The following is a 25,743-nucleotide window of genomic DNA, read 5'->3' on the forward strand; positions in this document are numbered from 1 at the left end:
GATGTTTCTGAGTGTTGGAAAATCATCACCATTAAGAGAAGTCAATATTTCAATATTTTTTTACAGACTGAGTTTAGACCATTACCAGTGGATTTTGAATCATATAATATTTAATCAAAACAATAATTTTGCATTATGAATACAAATATTGTTATTATGTTTATAAATAAACATGGTACTGTAAAAAAGTATATTACTATATGTACTATTTCAATAACATTAATTCAGCGAGAAAGAAAATTCTTTCAAAAACATCTTACTGCCTCTAAACTTGTGAACAGAAGCGTATGTTGTGAACAAAAGCAAAGCCCCAGAATCTAATTTAACAAAATTCAAGTTCATCCGAAAAATCACCAGAAAAATGGCTTTCACTTCCACCAGCACCACATTTCTTTATTTTGTTTAAAGCATTTTTTTTTTCTGCAAATTATATTTAGTATTTGTGTCACTGTGTCTTTAGTCACCACAAGGACAGGAGTATAGACAGCATCAGCGGTCGACGGTGACATAGGATTTTTTACTTGTGTCTTCGCTTGCTGCATTTGTGTGCCACTACCAGGGAGGCTACGTGATCATATCCCGAAGGATGTCAGCTTTGAGGAGTGTGTCCATGTTAGAGGCCCTTGTGATTCTGGTCCCACTGTTGCTGAGACATGGTGGCGATTGAGATTGTGGTGATCACATACGGATCTAGTGGAGTGGCTGGAGATGGGCTCTATACTTTTTTCCACCTTCACCCCTGGATCTAGCGCTCTCGCTCTCTCTGTGTGTTTAGAAGCCTGCTCTGTGGTTTATGTGGTTTGTTTGGGAGCGGAGCACAGTCAGTTCTTGAGGGGGCTGGATGTAATCATTCATAAAATGTTCTGATGTATACAAGGGTGCAGAGTCTGGATAATTTAGCTCTGCCTCCTTTGGGTTTCTTCTCAAGGGAAGAAAGCCTTGTGCAATATAGAATTGAGTTGCTCGGATCTGCAACAAAATAATTAACAAATTCTGGGGGGAAACTTTGAGAAGACGGTAGATTCCCTTTCGTTTTTTATGTGTTTGCAAGTTATTATTCAATTCTTTTAAGTTGCATACTTGCTATAGTGTTATAATATTCAGCTTAACATCCAGATCGTGTTTCACTTCTCTTGTTGTTGGGCTGCATTTAACTGTGAGGAAACAGTCATCTGGCTTTGAGTCTGGCTTGCCGCTCTGCCGGCTCTGCTTTGGTCACCTGCTCCTCCAGCTCTACCTTGGCTCTGAGTTCCTATTCTGTCTCCAGGTCCTCTTCCACTACACGGCCCTGGCCCTCCATCTCTCCCTCCTGGACCTGACAAAGTTTGGAGAGTCTGGAAGCTGGGGATATGTCACAATCCCAGTTTTGTGTTCTCCTGTCATGTGATAAGGACTGCATTATATTCTTTCGGTGCTTTCTTCCTGCGTTCAGTTCCTGTTTGTCTTGATGCCCTCTTGCTCCATGCACCTGCCTTGTTTATTTCTATAGTTACTATCATTAGTTTCCATAGTGACTCATTAGTTTCATATTAGCTCCACCATGCTTGTTATCTTGTTATCATCTCTGTGTAAACATAACCCTGTGTTTCAGTGGTCTTTCGTCAGTGACTGTTCCTGTCTGTGTGGATTTACTCCTGTTTCAGGTCTGGTTTTTCCGTTTGTGCTTGCATATGGATTCTCACTTCGTCTTGTCCTTGATCACATTACAGTTTATTTATTGTATATAAAATTATATAATGTTGGTGATAAAATAAGAAGTTTGCTTATTTGCAGATCAATACACATTAAATGTCTGCAGTAATATTTCTCATTAGTGCTGACTAATGACATGTCTGATTAGTGCTGACTAGAATTAATAAATAAACATGGTTCATTGATCCTACTTTATACTTTTATTGGGAGTCTCCCCTAATGTTGATTAGTTTAATAAATTTTTTAAGAAAAAATTATTAAGAAAATGTGCCATATGTCACACTAAATGTTAAACATCACCAATCTAAAAGATAATTATAAGGATGAAGCAGGAAACACTATTAAGGTGGAATTCATAGTCGGTTTTTACAGGAAAAGGCTTTTTGTGACTTTAAGAAGTTGAGCAGGTTTTAAAAGACCCATTGCTTTTGTGTGGATCTTGGAGACTTTGTGTCTCCTACACAAAACGGTACGCACACACACACACACACACACACACAGAGAGAGAGAGAGAGAGAGAGAGAGCTGCGAGCTCACTGCAGCATGAGCAGAACATCAAAAGCAGCTCTGCACGCAATTCAATAATCATGTTCATATAACATTCATAAGACGCTTCTGTGGATCCAAGAAGTCATCAAATATAGGCATTTCACGTGAGAAGGTTTTTTAATACAGGACGAATCCAAATAAATCCCTCTACACATTTGATCAATTATTCAACAGGGAAAATTGACAGCATTCATGATGACTGATATTATAAAAAATATTTTTCTTTTAAATGTATTTTTAAGTCTAAATCATGGATGGCTGGAATGACAGGAATACAAACACTTTATAAGCCACTGACAATAAGTTATATGTCTGTATCAGCACATGCCTGCACACTAACGCTGATTAGGTGATCAGTAATTCAATATTGAGTACAGATTTCTCAAACTATGAAGTAAACTTCAAGAAGGCAAAACAAATAAGGAGTCTTCAATGAAGACTGTTGTCCTCTGATGTCTGAGATGAAGAAAATGAATTTAAAATACATGTCACATTCTTAGGAATCATATTTTTGCAATAGCCCTAGGATTGGAGAAGCTATTTAAACAAAAAAGATTATTAAAGCAGCATTTGTATTATAAAGATGAACCAATACAACTGCTGGAATAGATTAGCATTTGAGGCTCCTCAACCCAACCTTATGAGAAAGTCTAAATATTTTACAAGTTGGCCATTCTTTTTTTTAAATAACAATTATATTCCAGTTTTTCTACTTTTACTAAAAAATTTCATGATTAATTCAATAAGTTACTTTGTTACAGTTCTTTGTAACTCTTTGTGAAATTTATTAGCAATTTATGAGTGAACATTTTCTACACCATTTTTGTTTTAGTGTAGGAAAACATTTTTTTTTTTAAGTCCACCCCTAAACCCTCATTGTGGTGAACTGTAAACAAACTGTATGACAATGTACAAATTAAATTGTACAAATTCCTGCAAATTTGCCACCAATTTATCAAGTCATGAAATGGATACAGATTGCCATGAGAGTGTGTTGCTGCTGCTAAGAAAACTATCATAAATGATTTTTGCTTTAAATGAAGTAAAATAAATGTACACAATTAACCTTAAAGGGATACCCCACCCTAAAAAGAAAATTTTGCCACTAATCACTTTACCCCCATTTCGTTCCAAAGCCAAAAGCTTAATTGTTCGGAACACAATTTAAAACATTTTGGATGAAAACCATGAGGCTTGAGATCCACAGCTTTGATCTGAAATAAAACAGCACATCCTTGTGGCGCGCGGGACACAGAAGTGCACACGCAACTTTTCTGGACCTTGACACTGTTATTTATTTGGCAGTCTATGGGACAGTCTCAAGCCTCCCAGTTTTCATCCAAAATGTCTTAAATTGTGTTCCGAAGACAAAATGAGCTTTTACGGGTTTGGAACGACATGGGGGTAAGTGATTAATGACAAAATTTTCATTTCAGGGTGGGGTAACCCTTTAAATAAAGCACACAATTCTTTCATCAGTAAGGCAGCTATAAAATGTTATCTGCCTTTGCCTTAAATTGCATTCATTTCTGTCACATTTATCACTGATGTCATTATGTCTTTTGACCTGACATAATGTCTTTTGACCTAAAGGGAGACAAAACGTCTAACGATTTAAATATGTCCTTACTACAGTGCTGTCATAATATGAAACTTTTTCCATTATCTTTATTTAATCCCCAGGCTGCCTTTGATTGTAATGACAGTCAAACAAAGGCTAATGTGAAAGACTTTCTATATTCATCAGGACCGATGTTCTATAGGTTTGTCTCCAGTTCTGCAGAAATATGTTCATGTGCATGACAGGGTTGCATGATAAACATCCTTCCATGTTCATCAGCTATTACTGTTAAACCAGTGAGTGATATCTGATATGTATCTGAAAATACATGACATTTAAAAGAGAATAATGACAGGAACTAAACCTGCTTTGCTGATTTTCCCATTCTTCCATCCCTCTGCTTCTCTCTCTCATTCCTCTTACAGCTCTTTTCTTTAAGAATATATTTTTCACTCACCTCTATAATGTTTTTGCTTTACTTAGTTGTTATTTGTTAAATGCTTCATCACTTAATTGAGATCATTAATAAAACCAACATCACTAGTACATTATCAAAGCCTCTTTTGCTGTTTTAGCTTCATTTTATTTTTGTATGTGAAACTTGAGATAAAAAAGATTACTTTTTCTACAGTATAGCAAAGAAGCAATGGCATCTTTTCTCAAGAATAATCTGTGTGAATATATTCTCTCTTGCTGGATTCAATCAAAAGGATTGAATTCTATTTTTTTTTAAATAGTTAATTAAAAAATGATATCTTAGATTCTAAGTTAAAGCATTTTTCGCAATATTCTCAAGCCTGGCTTAATTTCCTACAGAAACTCTGTTCCAATCAGTGTTTTAATCCATGAAAGCAAGACAAAGCCAGAGAGAGAAACATGGGGACAGGCACTAAAAGAGAGCCTGGAGGCCAGTGGAGTAGAAACAGGGTAGAAAGAAGTTGGAGAGACAGAGAACGATGGTGAATGAAAGAGAGGGAAGACGAGTGACGGGAGCAGGCTGAGCCCTGGCCTTCCAGACACGCACAATGATTCCAGTTCAGGAACAAATTGGCCAATTTTTCATGGCATGCCCCTTGGCAGCCTCATCTATTTCAGCTTTTTATATTTATTTTAAGATTTCAGACTGTAGCATGCATTCATCCAGACTGAGAGACAACTACGCAACTCTGGCTTGGATCCGGCTCACGTTCACACACAACCCACTTTTAGTCAAATCACTAACTGAAGATACAGATGTTAAATTTGCTAGTGTGAATCTGGGCAGTTCTCAGGTTAGTGGATATTCAGTGATCTTTTAAATAAATATTGCAATATACTAAAATGCATGTTTAAAAGGTTACATTTTAAAATGATAAAATGTAAAAGTTTCCATGAACTGTTCTGGCCACATAAATGCTCAAAGTTTATTACGAAATATGGTAAAAAAAAAAAAAAAAAAAACACACACCTTTTCATGCATTAGTTTACACAGTATAAAGGCATATATAGCAGTCACTAAATAAACTACAAATTGCAGTTGATTTGTGCAATGAATATGAAAATATAAAAACTCATACATGGGTATTTTTTAAATTGCTTGAATTATAAGGTAATTTTTAACCTGTATTCTAATAGGCTTCATCACACAGTGAATGCTTTTAGACTCTCAAGACGTGTTTTTGTTTCATTTTGCAATCATCTGTCAATTCCTAACAGTTACACACACAGCACAATACCATTATGTCAGGGGAATGCTTTTAAATTCTAATGAAGAAAAAATCATACCTTTTCTGTTGTCTTCTTTTTAAGGAAATTCAAGTTGCGCTTGAACCATTTTGCGTGAAAAATTACGAAAACTTGCTTCCGCTCGTACACAGCTTGTTACAGAAACGAGTTCTGACTGGCCAAACGCTGTTATTCATTAAATATTTTAAGAAGATAATTTTAACATTTCATTTGCATGATAATGTTTACATAATATACATTATTAACCCAAAGGGGATGGTGGTTTTACTGAGGGGATGCTTTTTGGCATTTTTTTCAACCAGGGGGATGGCATCCCCCCACATCCCACCTCAGTTTGTGCCCTGTATATACACATATATATACACATATATGTGTCACATATATATACACATAAATAAGACACTAAACAATAAATAACAAAGACCATCGCAATCATTTTAAATCCAAACTTCTCCCCTCCCTTGACTGCAGCAGCGAAAGAGACCATCTTTCTGGCAGTGTTAGTGTGTGAGAGAGAAAGTGTATGTGGGGGAGCTTTTGGAAGATGGATTTGAGGCATACATGTTCAGTCGCTTTGTCAAGATGGAGTTGTATATGGTAAGCTGAGCAAGACTCAAGGCCAAACGATTTGTCATGCACACACACTAAGATATGAGAATGTGAAGGATGCTTGACTGCACTGTGCCCTACAGTATCAGAAGACACTGATGTAGAAATGTATTTATATTTATATTCACGTGTAGCCTATGTGTCCTTGATTTTAACAGCAGGCTCAATTCAATAAGTGTGACCGCACTCTTCGCAAGAAGGAAATGAGGCATGTATTTGCATTAAACAAACAGTTTAACAGAAGTTTGTCAAATATTCAGCATACACACACATATAACCACATTCAACACTGGGTTTAGAGGTCACAGAGACTTTGTGATCATCTTCATCACTCTGAAAGCAAAAAATCATGTCTAACTCTGGAGAGACATTGTTTTCCGCTCTTCTTTGGGTCAGTGATTTGAATAAAGGATATGAGTAATATGAACCAGCTGTCACTGAGAGACTCTCTCACACACACAGATCACATTAACCAGCATCATCCTGGTTGTCAGGCAGTTCTAAAGCCACAGACAGACGGCTTGCTTCCTCATGATCGGGTGGATCAACCTTCCAAACACACACAGACCATCATTAGCATACTTCAGCGCTTCCGTCTCAAGCCAATTTCCCAAGATCAGCTTTCTAGTCTGCTGCTTAATGGTCAAGAATGAGGGAGTTGGTTTAAGCTGATTCTAACTGTGTAACCAAAGAGAACATGTTTAAAGGAAGACATTAAAATTCCTCAGATGTTCACAAAAGAGGAGCATGCTGGGTAATGAGACAAAGTAATGGGAAAGAGCAACAGGAAGCTACACAAATGACATGCTTCCACTGCATTCGTGTCAGTGTGTGTTTGTGTGTGAGAGAGAGATGCAGAGGATGAGTCTCCAACTGAGTCTGTTTGTTCTGTACCTCTGTTGAGACGTGTGTGTGTGTGTGTGTGTGTGTGTGTGTGTGTGTGTGTGTGTGTGTGTCCAATTTGGGGCAATAGTGGCCTGGCACTTAAACACACACAACAACAACAACAACAACAACAACAACAACAAAAATTTGACCATTCTTGATTTCTTCTATAAATGCAACCTTAAATGATATATTTATTGAATGCTTTTTTTATTACTATTTTATTTTTATGAAATGGAAATCTTTGGTGACATGATAAATGTCTCTTCTGTCTCTTTTGATAAATTTGATGTGTATTTGCCAAATAAAAGTATTCATTTCTTTCTTACTGACTTTGATGGGCAGTGTATATCACAATTATTCATATACAATTATATATACAAAAATATTTATACATATAGACCTGCTATGAATTGCTTCAAGAAAGAAATGTTTTGTCAAATCATAACAGTAATGCAGTTTGAGGATATGTTTAAGAAGTGATTTCTTACAATTATAAATGTTGCTGTTATTATTATTATTATTATTATTATTATGATTATTATTATTATTGTTATTATTTGTTTATCATTTAATTTCACAATCAGACATGGCTAAAACTGAGATATTTAAAAAGGACATGGCAAACAGTAACATCAATTAACTGGACAAAATTTGTAGAAGGATTATTAAATCCGAACTAGCCGTTTTGTAGTAATATTGTATATAAAATAGGCAGTGTCTCTTATGCTTACAAAGAGACCCTGTCCAATATTGGACATTTTAAATGCTCTAAAATATTATATATTAAGACTGGGAAAGCATATAATAGTTTGATTCATGTCATAGTTGTGTCATAGGCATAAGTTTGGCTATGCAGCATTCAGTGCAAAATCCTTTGGGTGGAAAACATTGCAATGGAGAGGGTCTGAAAGGGTTAACAAACTGGCTACAGAAGTGCTTCAGCACTTAAGTGCGTGCACTTCAGTTAAATACTGTATGGATTAGAATCAAAATAACATACAGTAAAACTGTCTTCCTGGTGTGAGGAGGAGAATACTATAAAATAAAAATAGGAAAGGGGTGGAATAATCAGCGTGTTAGTAAACCTGTGATGCAGGACATGAAAGAACATTCATTGTCACCTTCAGTCACAGCTGGGACCTTCAACCCAGCAGGTAAACTACGAGAAGAATCTAGAAGAATGAACACCATGCCCTTTTTTAAACATTTACAGTTATGCTTAAAATGGAATACAGACCCCTCCACCATTATGCAGGAAAGCCACATTCCATCAAGACTTCCATCAGCGCACCTGCATTATGTTTGAACTATCCTTACACAAAGATAGAGAGAGAGCATTGAATCTCTCTGATGGGATATGTTGCCGCTGGCAGTTTCATGCTCTTTCATCCCCTCATACAAGCTTTCTGATGAATGTATGAGTGTGTGAGACATTCACAGCAGATAACCCTCTCCGTCTCTGTCTGACATCATCAGCAAGAATCATAACGGACTGACAAAAAACATCATTTGCCAAAGATAAGTGAACACGCAGACTGTCTTTTTTGTTTTTCAAACATCAACTTAGCCATAAAGCAATAACAAGGGAAACAAAAACAAAAGACAAATGCTATCAATCAGTGCGTGAATGCCAGAGAACAACATAGACATAACCACAGACAGTCAATCAAACGAGAATGACCTTAGTGCACTTAAAACCATCTGTCACAGGAAATGAGAGTGAACATCAGAAAGAGGATGCTCAGGCACTCGCTGACAAATCGCTTTCCTCACAGTCATGACATGTAAAAAAATGGAAAATTACCCTCTTTGTTGACTTTGTGGAATACGCAAGTATTTGTTTTTCCTGCTTTAATGTAAGACTGTAGATTAATTCTGTAGCTCATTAGCAGGGAAAATCAGGAGAGGTCCTCAGGGAATCCTTTGGGATTGCAAATCATATCCACTCACATTAAATCCAATGCAGACAGAAGGTCCAACAAGGCTCTTATGGGCATCTGGGAACCTTACCATTCCACAAATGGTTCTTTATAGTGTAAAAAGATTCTTTAGATTATTAAAATGTTCTTCACACTAAAAGTTATTTTAGAATTGTTCACTGAAAGGTTCTTTAGGGAATCATAAATGGTTCTTCTACATTCTAAAATATAAAGGTTCTTTATTTAAAATGGTTCTTTTATGACATTGCTGTGAAAACCCTCCTTTGCAATCTTTATTAGATTGTAGGACACCAAAGGCATGTTTACACACCTGAGTTAAGGTTGTCCAGTGCCTGCTCAAAACACATAATGCACATAAAATTATGTCAGCCCTGACCTACTTCAGTCCACAGTATCAGTACACAGTTATAATTGCTTGTAAATGTATTAATGCCACATTGGCTGTCTGTGTAAAGACACCTAAAGACATCTAAATGTCACTTCAAAAGCACTTCTGTCTTCTTTTTTTTTTTTGCAGTGTAGATTTGAGTCAGGACTGCAATTGGTGCCTTCTCAAAATATCAGGTGCATGGTCAATAAGAGTGTCAAAGTCACAAACTTGCTTACTTGATTGATTACCTAGAAATACTGCAGAATCTTAAATATATGGCTGTGCATTTTAAATCCTTAAACTTTACAATTTACACAATAAAACTAAGATGTAAAATATTATTATTCTGGACCCCACTGTTCAGTTCAGATCTGTCTGAGCATGTGTGCATGCATCTCTGGGTGAGGTGATTGAAGTACCCCTATTATATATTCATATTTTGGTTTGGGGAGTCCCTAACAACAGGTTGACATGCATGCAAGGTCAAAAAACACTGTCATTGTCTTATAATATGCATTTATTTTTACCTTACTTACTCAACAACTCCCAAATGATTCGCTTAATGATTAATTTTTCCAAACCCCTCCTTTGCTTGATGATAATCTGCTGTGATTGGTCCGATTGGTCTCATTTTTATTTCACGATGCCTGTAATGCCTGATAAAACAGTGTTTGTAAGCGCAGTGCTGCTTTGTGTACAGCGTTACTGGGGGAACTGCTATTTTTACAGCTCCACAAGCAGCACCTTTCAATATCCTTTTGAGACAATAACTTTATATGCGGTGCACTTTCAGATTTAAAACTTTGCAGGATGTTTTAATTCACTTAGAGCTGTGTTCCACACTGCATGAAAGGTAATTTTCGAAAAGCCATAATAGGGGCACTTTAAAAGATTTCTCATCATCCATCTCCCTTACACAAGAACAGATGATTCAGTTCAACACTGCAGCAAAAATTCCATATCAGCTGAGAGCAGACACAATCAATCCATCTGTAAACCCTGAAAAACACTCTACGTCATCATGAATTTATTTCCAACCTCCATCACCTCTTTTCAGCTACAATCAATTTATCCTCAAACAGATTGGCCGGCATCCAGGTGTGATTAAACTATTTCAGAGTACAGTCCCAGCCAAAATGTCTCAGTGTCCCAGAAAGAAAAAAAATGCAATCACATATCACAAAACTGTCCCTGGAACCCAATTTGCATACAATCCATCCTGAGAAGTATGTGAGATTAGAATTAGTATGAAATCATAGAAAAAATATCTTAGAAGGTCTACTACGTCAAGTTTATGTTGACATTCATCTATTAAATGCATAAAGGAGACTGGAGATGGTTACTGTATATTAACATGACACAAAACAAAGTTGAATTATTACTGTCATACACATGAGCACAAAACAGACTCTTTAAATAATACAAGATTTATTCAGCACACAAATAAATAAATACAAATAAATTCAATTACATAAAAATGTAAGAAAATAAATTGTGCAAGAATATTATATCAAGGTTCGAGAATCAAAAACATCCAAATGTGTTACTCTTTGCTAATGTGGACGCTCTTGTGTATAAATCTGAGTGTTGTATTGATCTGACAGTGTGATGTAAGGCTACGAGGGAGAAAATGTAAATAAAAAGCCTTTGTTATATAATTCATCCCACATTTTACCTGTTTATTTATTTTATTCATTCAGCAATGCACCGAAAAAGTCAATCCCCTTTTGTCTTCTGACATCAAAGTCCACTTTGATTTGTTCAGCATTTGTTTGTTGATTGTAAATGGTGCTTGATCGGTGTATATTTCTCTCCTGATTGAGACAAGATGACTTTTTAAACTGAAGCAATTTTAAGGATAGAGGACTTTTATGGATTTAACAGTCTTGGATGGATTTGTTTCTTACAAACATTCAGCTTTTCTTTCACAAGACATTAATTGATGGACTGGAATCATATGGAATACTTTTTATCAGCAGTTTAAACTCTTATTCTGATGGCACCCATTCACTGCAGAGGATCCATTGGGGAGCAAGTGAAGTAATGCCAAACTTCTCCTAATCTGTTACAATAAAGAATCAATCGTAACTGCATCTTGGATGGCCTGAGGATGGGTACAATTTCAGAAAATTTTCAATTTGGGAAAACTATTCCTTTCATACTTTAACACAGAGCTACAGAAGGTATGTGTTTGGCTTGTATTAACTACTGTACACATTATTACATGTATCATTAAGCAAAAACATCAAAAGACTCTTGGTGTGAAAGAGCCATGGCTGACAGATCTTCAAGGATGCGTTGCTGCTTATTTTCTCGTCTGTACAGTAGGCTAGTGTAAAAGAAATGAAATTAAACTAAATGAGGAATAACAAATAAGGCAGGGTGAAAATGACAGAATGCACAACTGTCAAAGGGAGTAGCTACACTCTTAAAAATGAAGATGCTTCTAAAGGTTCTTCACAGTGATGCCATAGAAGAACCATTTTTGGTTTAACAAAGAACCATTCAGGTAAAGGTTCTTTAATGAACCATCTCTTTCTTACCTTTTTATAATCTGAAGAAGCCACAAAGTAGCTTTCGTGAAAGAAATTCGTTCACAAAGACATGTATGAGTAAAGAACAACTGTTTTAAAGTAGCAAACAAACAATATAATTACTCTATATTTAAAATATATATACAAAAATTCATACTATGCATAACACTGTTCCATAAATACTGAAAACAATTAAAATTCTTTCATGTGTGTACATTTTATTTTTGTGCTACAAGTTTGTGCTCAGAAGTATAATTTATAAAGGCTCTCACAAATCAAAGCCACAAAAGCAAACTCAAAAGTTTACGCGTGACCTTTAATTTATTGAGAAGAGAATTCATGTATTTTTATCTAATACCCATAAATAATTACAGAAAATCAAGCCTAAATAATGACAGACACAAAAAGTGGGTTAGCAGGGGACATGATGATTACATTTAAAAAAGGTTAAAGCAATTTTTGTTGAAATACTTTCTCCTATCCCACATGAATATGCTTAGTCTGTCTGACCAATAGCAGAGGTGGAAGAGTTCTGGAAAACAATACATATTTTTGGTATTATGTTATTGCCACAGAAATTGCCTTAAAGCAGTTTTGGACAAAAAATAAAATATAAAGAGTTGAAGAAAAACTCCCTCAGTAAGTCCAAGCTGCAAAGGGACATGCTTTCTCTTCCTTTAAATGTCTTGGTCATCAGACACTGTAGTACAATCAAGATACTGATTTTTGTCTTTTATTGATTGGTTATGGAAAATCAGGTCAGACCAATCCATTTATCTGTTACAAATTCCATGTAATGGCAATGATGACAAGAGACCAAACTGTGTGTGAAAATAAATCAGCGACATTTATCAGTGTTATCGATCTCTCAGTAAGTTCAGAAGCATAAACAAGGTCACTGTGATTTCACAAACTTTATTTCAGGGTCTGATGATATTCTCATGCAACCACTGCATGATTAGGGAAATGATTCAAGAAAATCAATCACATTCATAATTTCAAATGCTTTTTAAGTCTGAGTGTTTATGGATGTTATGGTTCTTTTAGTGGTGTGAGGGTATGTGGGTATGTTGGCACACATTACAAAAGAGTTCAAAGCTCATTACAACTTAAAGAGTCTATGACCATAGAAGCAAATCATAATACTTATGCATGGCTAAACGATGGACTACTTAATAGACTTCATAAACTTGTAAAGCTGAGCCAAAAAAAAAAAAAAAATCTTCATTTTTAGCATTTAAGGACAAGATTAATAATAATAATAAAAAGCTAGGACACTTTGAACAAATCTAGGCATACAATTCTGTTTATGTGCCCGCCATTAATATTTGGCAGAATGTCCTTTTCAATTTGACTGCACATTCTAGTTGATGTTGTGGAGGAATGCCAATGTTTATATTTTGACATGGATTACAAGTTAATTAGTTAATTTCAATAACATCAACAGTACTAACAATACATAATGATAAAGTGTTCAAATGAGATTTATCTCTCATTTTAGAAAATAGTCTTTCAAATAACTAAAGTCCAACATATATTTATCTCCTAAACCACGATCAACAGATCAAGATCCCACAAGTAGTGTATCACAGTGGGTTAACACCGAGCGTCAACCTCCCGTTCTCTCTCCTGAAAGCAATAAGGAAGTGACTAAAACTGCAATTGATCGACTGGCCGCTTGAGGCTGGCTGCAGAAGAGAGTCGGTCCCATAGACTCCCCATGTTAAAATGTCCAACTTTACAGCAGAAAAAAACATGTTTACAGCCTGGTTCAAAAAATGATTTTGGTCTATATTGCTAATTTTGCCCTTCATGACAACTGTGAGGGGGGTGAATTTTTTTATAACTCATCCGTTTAAATTATATTAAGCCTTAAAGTTCTGCATAATTAAGGGCGTGGCCACTTGAGTGACAGGTGGATTGCCGCTGCTGACAATGGCGTTGCGTTAGGTGGGCGGAGCTTTAGCAACCAGCTCCCACCTTTTTTACCCATTTTCGATTATCCGGGAGAGTCGCGTGGTGACGCGCTGCCAAGATGGCGACAGCTCGCTCTGCACACTTTAGGCTTCAAAACCGCTATTGAGGAGTCTATGGGTGATGTCACGGACACTACGTCCATATTTTTTTACAGTCAAAAAAATGGTTAACACATCAATTTACAGTCAAGTCTAACAGTCTATGACCTTCATGACCTTGGGATAAACCCAGCTAAGACAACAATCCTTCACCAAAGAATGAGAAAATGAGAGAAAATCCTGCTAAATTCTTAAAGGTAAAGCAGCTATGAGAAACAAGTGAACATCTCTTGGCTTTTATATCTCTTCCCTGTTCCCAGCTCTGTGAGAACTTTCACCCAGAGGAACATCGTTCCATTAGGCATTCACGCTGGTGGACGCGGCCTTTCTGCTTTCTGGAGCTGGAATATGTGAACACTGGTTTGCTTCACTCACTTTCCAATGCATTTATTAAACTCCTAAATGTCAGCGACTGAGCCACTGTCTTTTATATCTGTTTTAGCTCGGTTTCAGGACACTGAGCAAGGAGATTTTAATCTCAGGCCTTATGCTCTGACTATAGATACTGAAGTAACGGGAGTTTTTGAAATAGAACGAGTCCCCAAGAATGGGAGAGGACTTCTCTATGCTGCAAGCATCATTAACACAGTGCATGCAATATTGTTTAAATTCTATAGCGTGACATTTGTGACTCCAAATCATGGAAGTACTCCGTTTGGATAACAGTCAGCAAAAAAGACAATTAAGACAAGTTAAATAATATTTAACATAAGACACACAATATGTAAATGCTTCAAAGAGTGTAGAATCTGAAACAAACCATAAAAGCGTAACAACATTCTTTCTCCGATAAAGTAAAAACGTCCTGCTTTCTCATTTTGAAGGCCATTTCCTATTAATGAACTTTCCCTGTATCTCTAGAGTGGACAAATCTCACATTATTTCCTGAATAATTGCTTGCTGGAGTTCCAGCAAGAGATAACACGGGACAAAGGAAGTGAAATTTATGCCGTTTGAAATTAAACTGTTTGCTTAAACTCTTTGTCTGAACCGCGCAAGCTATTAATGAAATGAAGGCGGGCGGCACTGAACTCCACCGAATCCATTACTGCGGCATCAGCTGCTGTTAACACCACTGCTGAATATTTTCTAATTAGAGACTGGGAAAAGATACTGCTCATCTTTGTTAAGAGACTTAACAAAGATATATCAGAGACAAGGATGGCTTTATTTGCAACGGCAGTCAGTCTTGCTTTTCTGTCTTTCCCTGTTACCCTCTGACGCGTCATTCTTTCTGTGTCTCTTGCTCTTATTCACGCTTGGTTGAGCTCAGCGCTGTAGAAATGAGGGGGCCAGCTGCTTTGGTTTTGGATCAGTGGTGTTTGATCCCTCTCCTCTACGCTGGGAAGCTGGGACTGATTGACATTGTATAGTTGAACAGTGACCTGTGAGATGTAGGATCAGCTTCACCATCACTCTCTCTCTCTTTGTCTCACAAACCTTGTGCCATGAATGTGCTAAACAGAGTACTCACAAAGATGAAATAACAAGGAAAATAGTCTTTAATCCAAATAACGCCATACAGGAACACAGAAAAATAAGCTAACAAAACTTACAAACACAACATTTAGATAGGACAATGAACTCAGGAAACATGGGACTATAAATTCTAAACCAAATGAAGACAAATAGGCCAATTAATAAACAACAAGTGAACTGATTAAAATAATCAAAACGCACACACTGGGAAACTGAGTCAAGCAAGGCACAGAAGACAGAAATCAAACATAGCACATATTTATGATCAATAAGTTAATTGTTGAGCATTTATTTAATTTAGTTATTTTTGTTAAAACAATAATAAAAAATAATAAAAATACTGTTTAAAAAATAGTGTTTGTAGTGTACCATTTAATTTACATGAATTTCACTACAGTCTAAATCTACAGTGACTTAAATTATGACACTCTTTTTTTAACAAATCACACTGTGTGTCATATCAGGACTCAACTCTGTATAATGACATGGGTATGACACAGGTATTACAAGGAGAGGGTGACTTATGAGGACATAATCCATGTCCCCATTTTTCAAAACGCTTATAAACCATGCAGAATGAGTTTTATTGAGAAAGTAAAAATGCACAAAGTTTCCTGTAAGGGTTAGGTGTAGGGTTGGTGTAGGGCCATAGAATATACAGTTTGTACAGTATAAAAACCATTACGCCTATGCGATGTCCCCACTTTTCACAAAAACAAATGTGTGTGTGTGTGTGTACATATTCAGAAGACACTAGTAATGGGTTGTTATTGAATGATTTGTTCATTTTGAACGAATCTTTAAAATGATTCGGGAACGTCAAGTTGTCTCAGCTAGGGATTCGTTCATTTCGTGTTGACTGCACATGCGCAGCATCCAATAGATTCTATACAGGAAACTGAAATGATTAGTTCTCCTCTCAAGTCCTTGGGTTCGAGTGGTTCGTTCATCATGCAACAGTCCTGTAGACATAAGGCTATGCCAGAGATTGTCTTACTAACCCATATAGGGGATAGGGGAAGTCGTGGCCTAATGGTTAGAGGGTTGGACTCCCAATCGAAGGGTTGTGGGTTCTAGTCTCGGGCCGGATGGAATTGTGGGTGGGGGGAGTGAATGTACAGTTCTCTCTCCACCTTCAATACCACGACTTAGGTGCTCTTGAGCGAGGCATCGAACCCCCAACTGCTCCCCGGGCGCCGCAGCATAAATGGCTGCCCACTGCTCCGGGTGTGTGCTCACAGTGTGTGTGTGTGTGTGTGTGTTCACTGCTCTGTTTGTGTGCATTTCGGATGGGTTAAATGCAGAGCACAAATTCTGAGTATGGGTCACCATACTTGGCTGAATGTCACTTCACTTTACTATAGGGAGATGTATTACTTACTATTGGATGTTGATGCATTGAAGGATAAGCTCTTTCCTCTAAAAAGATGTTTATTCAGCATCTCCTCCTTCGAAATTGACAAAAAAAAAAAAAAAACGCCTCTGGTTTCCTATCCCACATACTGACAAAGTGAATAGGTTAGGATTAGCATTTATGCTTTTTTGTCTTGCTAAAGTTCGCAGGCTTGCTTCTAGTGGCTTTGTCTATGCAGAGAAATCATTAGTTCACCTCCCAAGTCTTCGGGTATGAGTCGTTCGATCCGTTTTTTAAGATGAGCCTTACACACTATAAACTGAACAGTGGATTTATCCCATTGATTTATATTTTAATATTTCTCTTGTCATAAAACGTTTAAGAATTGATGCCAAAGCTTTTTAGGTCGGGGAGAATTTGCCCAGATTCTGTAATCTCTGACCCAGTTTCTTTCGAATACATTGGAATGGTATGACAATTAGAGATTAGACTGTACAGAAATTGAAATTTACAGATTATGCTAATACACACTAAATCCATGTCAGTCATGCAAGTCACGCAATGTTGATGTAATCATCATTTGAGAACAAAGTATAACAATTATAATAATTTGAATGGCTTGACGTGATCTGAGTTCACTATTTAATCAGCATTAGTAGTGCGACTGATTGTAAAACCTTTTTTTTTTTTTTTTTTTTTTTTTATTGGTCAGAACAAAACTAGAACACATTTGACTTTTTCATGTGAAAGGTCTTATGGACATACTTCCAAGACATAATATCTGTAATTTTGAAGTACAGAGAATAGACACACTGGTGTTGAGGATCACACACACACAACTCAAAACATTAGATTAATTCGCGCTGAGGAGCCATGCCAATGCACAATGCACATAAAGAATATAATTTTGCGAATATCTGCAACTACAGGTTTCAAACAGAGATGGCAACAAAGAGACAAAATTTACGAACTGGAGCTTTAAGTACTGTCAAAAACTTACATACAGCACCTTTAAAATCAAAGTTGCTAAATGTTACACTGCCATCAAAGATTTATCAAAAATGTCAATATTCAACATAACTTATTAATATGAATAACATGTCTCCCAACACTACACCCAAACAAATAGCATTTTTTTTATTATACCAACAGGTATATAATGAAACAGCACATTCTGTTTTTGTGTGTATAGATATAAAGACAAGTAGAGAGAAGTGATTATGATGAATAGCATCATAATATGACAACCACTGTATAGCAGCGTGAGCATCATGTCTGTGAGTCAGAGCTGAAATATGTTGCCAGCTCGGCAAATAGATGCTTTTCCTGCGGCTCACTACAAGTGCCTCTGACGCAAGCGCCATCAGTGAGGACGCTCAAGGGTTGTTCCCTAGAAGCCTGAAAGTGTATGTTTTCATGAAACCCAATTTTTTCCCCAGACAAAACAGAAAGTGCATGTATTATCCTGCCCTGTTCAACACACTCTTTGTGTCAAGGTACGGTCATTCAAGATTTGAAGATAAAGGAGCCTGACATGGGAAAGGGGTTTGACTGTTGAACCATCAGGAGTGACTGTGAACTTGCTTTTATCTCTTTTCTGCTGAAGTCAACAATTCCTGTGCACTTTGCTTTGCAGCCACAAACATCAAAACACAGCTATGTCCTCAAATGTACTGCATATAATTTTAAGTAACTCTTATTTTCCTGTGAACTATTAATATTGTGGATTGTATTAAGAGCTGAAGACAGCAGACAAGCTTTGACGTGTCTCTGCTAAATTGCGTATTATAGACAGCTAGCACTTATTCAGCTGTGATGTGTGTTCATGTTTAATTAATGAGAAGGAGATCCCTGTAAACTTCATTAGGATGACTTGAGCACGCTTGGACATGTCATAGTTTCTCTAGGGTGATCATTACCATCAATCTCCATAAGGGGAAAAAAATAAAATAACATGACCTTAAACTCCTCACATTTAATTATACTCACACATACTCATGGTCCATATTTATTAGCTGTATATGAATGCATTATAATATCAAGTAAGAAGAACCATATGGGTCTCAAAAACACAATTTTATATAGTCATGTGAATCCCTGACCTGTACTTAAACATTCACCATTGCTAATAATTTATAATTGAGTGTTAATTTCAGTGTATCGGTGCATGATAAATAATTACCACACTCACATATTTATTAACATATGTGGTGAAAAATAAAGGATTTAGTAGAGTCTCTCACCTTTTTCTTATTGGTGGGACAGATGTAGAAGTTTGTGACTATGATGGTTGTCCCAGGCATCAGGTTGAGCTTGGTGTAGGTTGACCCATAATCACTTGATCTGCATGGAGGAAAGGAACAAGAAAGAGAAAGAAAGGTCATCTCCTTGATATTAACGCTGTTTAATTACTGAGTCACGCACATATGCAAGCATATCCATCTAGATAAACCCCAACTATTAGATTTAGAACGAGAGGCGACAAAAACATATAACCGACTGTTGGTTAAATGTTAAGATACTGTTCATAAACATTTTCATGGCTTTTCAACTCCAAATCTGTGTCAAGATGTCATAAATACGAAAACTTGACACTGGGCTTTCGAAATATTCACAGCAAGCACAAAATAAATACACATTTTCAGAATGTCCTGTTTTTGGCTCTTGACTGCTAGTGATCTCATGGTCATGTTGACTGTTTTTGGACTGAACTGGGAGTCAGCAACCAGTCAGCAAAAAACTTAACTTTTCATAAATCAGCCAAACTGCACTGGGAAGGATGCTAGTAGTCCTGACATTTACAAACCGATAATAAATGCTTCAAAACACCAGTTTTTGAACAGCCGTTCTGAAATGTTTATGCCATTGTGTTTTTGCAGAATGTAACAATCTGGATACATGGACAAATATATCTTTCTCTACATTTTGGCCTTCCATACACAATGAAATGGCATTTTTGTCCTTGTGAAAACAGAGCTTTTCAAAGAGATACCTTCCCAAGTGGATAATTTAAAAATGCTGTATTCATATTGTAATGTGGACTGTGAAAATGGAGGTATTTGAAAACAATGATGCATGTTTAGTCATGCAACGCATACTCTACTGACAGATATCTATGTTTGTACTGTAATACTGTCTATTATGTGATATTCACTTTCACAGCATTGCTAAAGATATATATTACTTTGTCTAATATTCATGTAACATTGCTGCAAAGACGATTTACAAATTGCTGCTCTGCGAGAAAACAAGAAGGGAATTGCATTTTAGACCATACATGGAATTACGACTTAGTGCATCCTGGAAGCAACTGTAAGTGGTGAGACATTTTACCAATAAAATGATCATGCCAGAAGAACAGCATGTGAAATGTATTATGCCTGATCCTCTCTCAGTGAGCTTTTATTATACAGTATACACATGCACTGTACAATGATTTTAACGTTTTCCGATGTTTCGGTGTGGATGAGAAAATGCTGGACAGAGAGTGCTCCGATATGAAAATGCTGCTTTTAAATATATCCAGATTAATATAGACATACAGTAGCCTTAAAGACTGTTATGATATGAAATGGCAGAAAGAGACAAACTCAGACTATCAACCGAACAAAATGAAATTTACAAGAATTTTCAGTTTGATCCTGCCCACAGCAGCATGTTAAAACTGTGAGTAGACTTCGGTGAGGACAGTGTCAAATCAGTTTTTAAGATGACGATGTTTCAAGTTTGGCAGCTAACCTGACATAAACCAGCCAGAGATTGATGTCAGTTCATGGAGAAGCTATTTGAACTGCTGTAAATATCAGACATGACAAGACATCATCACAGGTGTGGAAATATTTGCAAAAAACAACCAGGCAGAAATCTGAGGCCTAAACCAGTCTGACACTGTCAGAAGCAATCATTCTCACACAACAGTTGCATGAAATGTGCTTAAGAACCAGTTGGGGAAAGTTACTTTTAAAAGTAATGCATTACAATATTGTGTTACTTCCTAAAAAAGTAACTAATTACTTTACTTAGTTACTTTTGATTGATAGTAATGCATTCCATTACTTTTGCATTACTTTTTAAAATCTGGGCTGCGCTTAATTGTTTGCTTTTAATATAAAAAGTTATATATTTGGCAAATATAAAAGCCCTTTCACACCAAAAGCCTCCGGCTGAAGGAAATGTCAATTCACGTCTGTACAGTAGAGCACAACAACAAGGTCAAGGTTAAAGGGTTACATTTAAAGTGACTCTCACTTTCTTTTAACTCACCGTTAACATACTCTCAGTTAGGTCGAGAGAAAGCATACTGATGCTGGCAGCTGATTGAGTTGCAAAATGCCTGATCAAAAACTATTTCTCAACACAAACATACAGCACTGAAGACTACCCCATAGAACTAATTAAAAACAGAAGTGAACAGAGCTCTCCGCTGGAGCTCCTGCTGAGCTCACATTTTGGATTCTGACTTGACAGAACGGAACAGAACAGAGGTGTTTCAGCTCGAGAGGTTTAAATGAAAGCGGGAGGGAAGGCTGGGCAGGGTGGGGGAAGTGGGCTGCCGCTGATTATTATGCCAGGAGTCATGTTTCCAAGACATCACAGCGAGGTATCATGGCAGGATGAGGAACTAGACAAAAGTTTGCAGGAACAACATCCTACAAACAGCCTTAAATTTAAACAGGATGATTGTGAACATGAAGGATTGTGCTTTTCAAAGTGGAAATTTTAAATGAAATATTAAACACTTTTATAAAATAAATATTACATAATATTTCCGCTTGTGTTTGTTATCAATCTTATCCTATCCTAAATTATTAATACAATTTACAAATCCACACTGACATGACAGATGGTATATCACAAGAAAGGCAGTGTTTTATTATACTGTTCAAAAAATCTTAGATAACAAAGCTTAGCTTACAAAAACACCCAAAAATAATACCAAAAACCCATGATTACTTTAAAATCATAATTGAATACCGTATACACTGCCATTCATTCGAGCCTGTTAATTAGAATACGCAATCAGACAATGACGGTGTCTCCAAAGTGGAGTCAAACTCGGCAGAGGTCATCAGCGGAGTTGGTGGAGCGAGCACCAGAAACAGCCAACTCATTAAGTAAATCCTCTTGTGGAGAGTGAAATGTCAGAGGCCTCGGAGGAACATTATGTAACTAATAAAGCTAATTTGGAGGATTGTGTGGCATGCTGCACTTCGGTTGCCAAAGTTTCGCTAATGATGCTAACTTAATCGGATGGCTCATTTAATGCCACTGATTAACTGACAGAAGGAGGAGTGTGGATGATAAAGAAACATGAAGGGAAGAAAAGGTGAAGAAGGAGAACAGAAATAATACGCTGCTTTGAACTTCAAAACAAACCTTACTGATTTCCAATCAGTGTACATTTCGTCACCAAATTTTTATTTAGTCATAGTTATAGTCTTTTGACTATAGTTTTTAAAAAAATATCCAATGCTAGGTTTTTATATTAAGGTTTTATCATACAATAGCCTTTAGACACAGATATAACTGCTGTTACACACAACATGCCTTTATATTCAAATTAAATAAAACCACTTCTCATAAAAAAACAAGAACATGGTCCTCCTTTCAATGAAATACAAATGGTAATATAATATTCATTGTAACAACTTATCACATTCTTCATTCTTTCAAGTAGAAATGTTTATTTATATACATACATTTAGATGAATCCTCATCAGGGTTAATAAAGTTATTTAGTCAAGAGCACTGAGTTATTTTCTCTGTCTTTTGTTGCTTGATTAACATTAATGACACATCATATCAACTAAATAAGGCTGCTGTCCCTTTAAAACTGAATGCACTAATATTATGTACTGATACACATCCGATATTCTTCCAACTGTTTACGTTCACTTAAAATGTAACTGAGTGTGTGTACCTGAATACTCATCAAAATGGACAATTCTAAATAATTTTGTGTGTATTTTTCTATTCATGCGACGTGAAAAATAACTGAATTATGTACTTGTACACTGTGTTAGAGGTGCTTTTCTGTGTGTATACTTTTGTTGTGTGCGCTCAGAAAACCAGACCCAATAGAGTTTTTCTTTGCATCATCATGCTTTTCAAATTTATCCAAATGTCTGATCCCACTAGAGGGCACTAGTACACATATTCTGCACAGAATAAAAAAAAAACACAAGTGAAGAAGAAAAAAGAAACACCACATACTAGCAAATGTAGCACGATCATCTGACATGAAACTAGAGCCCGACCGATATGGATTTTTGGGGGCCGATGCCGATGCCGATATTAACTCGAAAAGAGCCGATTTATAAGCCGATATTTTGATTTTGAAAATAAACTGGATATTAGACCCATTTCCTATAAGCTGCACTTACATAACATTCAATGGCAAAATATCTGCCTGTTCTATGTATGTGGGCTGTATAAACCATTTTCCAGAAGGGATTTATGTAAAAAAAAGCCTTAGATTACGGTCTCAATCACTAAACAATTGCACATCAAAAGTATATATTTTTTAACGATCAAAAAACAGTCTGATTTTAAACATTTAACACTTTTACTTTCTTCCAGTTGAAGCTGATTTTAACAGTCTGTGTGTGTACTGTAAATAAATTATAATACTAAAGTTAAAGTTAAAGTATTTGCAGAAGTAGTCCCACACTTTTGCTGCTACATCATTCACCTTTTTCAGCCATCTGTAGGGCAGAAAGAGAGACATAGAAAAAAAAAGCATGTGTATTAATAATATCACCATGTATCATTACTCATGTCATCATTAGAATTATAATAATAATAAACAGGGATCTCCTACATAGGCAAAAATGAGAATTATATATATATATTTTTATTTGTCAAGCAATAGGTATTAACCTCCTTATATTTAACAATATTATTTCAACATTTTCCTGTTATGTCTGTAAAGCTGCTTTGAAACAATATGTAAGAAAAAAAAAGAAAAGAAAAAAGCGCTTGTTCAGCTCACATTTATTTACATGTCCCCTCTGATTTAATCATTTCTGACGCACCTACTATAGTTACTGTAACTACACTATATTTGCTCTCACAGACACATTCACAACGGACCCGTATATCTTCTCCTCTTCTCTTTGTGCAGTCTGAATCAAAATGGTTAACGTTAGTGCCATGAACACACCGCTGTCAATTTTGAGAAGAACCACCTTCAAACAAGTTAATAGCAAGCATTTAAGGGGCCTGCTAAAAAGGAAGCTATATTAGCGTTAGAGTAACGTAACCAGCCTGAATTCACCAAATTGTTCCCTGGGCCTGAGGGTAGCCTCTTCTTCCTTGCTTCTCTCTTAATTCTCATCAGCAGGACTAGCGCTATCGCTCGCTTCTTACAACGGGACAGATACATGTTTGCTGCTGACCGAAAAGAGGAACAACAGACTATGAAAGAGCTCCCGCTAAAAGTTTTTAAAACTCCGCCTACGCCATAGCGCAGAGCAGGGCAAATCGCGTTGTATCTGAAGGGCAACGCTAAACCCAGCGGCCAAGCGCTGTGCATACCGCGTCCTGTGTGAAAGGCCCATTACGCGGTCATTATGTGGGAAACACACCGCAATAGAATAAGCACTAAACGCTAACTTTATAGTTCGACCTCTTATTAACGTTCGCGCTCTTCCACTGATAAACATGGTATTAGCTTTGTGGCTAATCTAATATAGCAATGCATTAGCGGCTGTAAGTGATGTTACAGAATATTTAGAAGTGATAATGATAGGACCGTTAACTAGAACTACCACACCGTTTTTATATACAGTGTATGAACTAAATCTACAATCATTTCACATGACGAACGACAGACTCACCTGGGTGGCTTGGCTGATCGCTTTCTTCTTTGTGGATTTCTGGCGCTGTTGCAACTCTGGAGCTGCAGACCGCCCTCTGGTGGGCAAACTATGCAACACTCATAACATGAGTGAAGAATATGAGACTGTTTCTCATGTTTCATCGGCCGTTATAAACGCCGATGCCGATTTAAATGCAATTAGCTCATATCGGCCGATAATATCGGCCGGCCGATATATCGGTCGGGCTCTACATGAAACAGCATCAAAAGTGTAACGTTATGGAATAAAATGATGACAGCTGAAGAGGTAATCATTACAGTCAAGCTTTGGGGTGTTGATTGACTCCATCTACGTTTTGATTATTATTCTGATTCCAATTCATAGCCTTTTTTCAGCTTTTGGTTCAAAATGTTATATCTTTACTTTTTATGAAACACATTAAAGTGTTTAAAATATAATGCATGAAGCTAATATATATATATATATATATATATATATATATATATATATATATATATATATATATATTAGGGGTGTAACGGTTCACAAAATTCACGGTTCGGTTCGGTTCGATACACTGATGTCACGGTTCGGTTCGGTACGGTTCGGTACGTTTTAGATACAGCAAAAAGAAAAAATTGGCAGATAAATTTCCTTGATTTTTATTTAAATGTTTTATTTATTAAAACTAACAAAGTATGTGTTTTTTTTTTGTTTGTTTTTTTTTACATTGAACAATGATGGAGCTATTCTTTACCCATCTTCTATGGTGTTTTCTTAGCAGCATACTGTATAAAACAAAAATAGCTCCTTATAAAAATTTTTTACAAATTAAATGTAATATTGTTGTAGTAGTTATGAACAAATACAAAGATGTAACTCTTTTTATATTGAACTCTATAACTCTTTATATTGAGTGTGTTTTTACTCAGTTGGTTCTCTATTTGGGCTTATGTTTTTTGGAACAAAGCAGGAATTACGGTCTGGCTGAAATGGGCTCGTGAAGGAATATTGTAATGGGGCTCAATTACATTAAGCATGTTCTTAAAACCTGCGTTTTCCACTACAGAGTAAGGTCTCATATCCGCGGCTATAACGTAAATGCACCATTCGCTGCGGTGATGTCCGTAGTACGGAGCCCGGGACG

At 36.4% G+C, this 25,743-nt stretch overlaps 1 protein-coding gene across 2 annotated transcripts in view; it reads right to left on the bottom strand.

The window, feature by feature from the left end:
• The window catches only part of LOC128016782 (VPS10 domain-containing receptor SorCS2), a 165,968-nt gene that overhangs the window by 57,328 nt on the left and 82,897 nt on the right, over window positions 1-25,743 (bottom strand). For both annotated transcript variants that reach the window (XM_052601570.1, XM_052601571.1), the window contains exon 3: window positions 19,020-19,119. In XM_052601570.1, coding sequence (XP_052457530.1) covers window positions 19,020-19,119 — 100 coding nt within the window. The remainder of the gene's footprint in view (window positions 1-19,019; window positions 19,120-25,743) is intronic.

This window comes from Carassius gibelio, chromosome A7, assembly GCF_023724105.1.
Source record: "Carassius gibelio isolate Cgi1373 ecotype wild population from Czech Republic chromosome A7, carGib1.2-hapl.c, whole genome shotgun sequence".
Classification (NCBI taxonomy): domain Eukaryota; kingdom Metazoa; phylum Chordata; class Actinopteri; order Cypriniformes; family Cyprinidae; genus Carassius; species Carassius gibelio.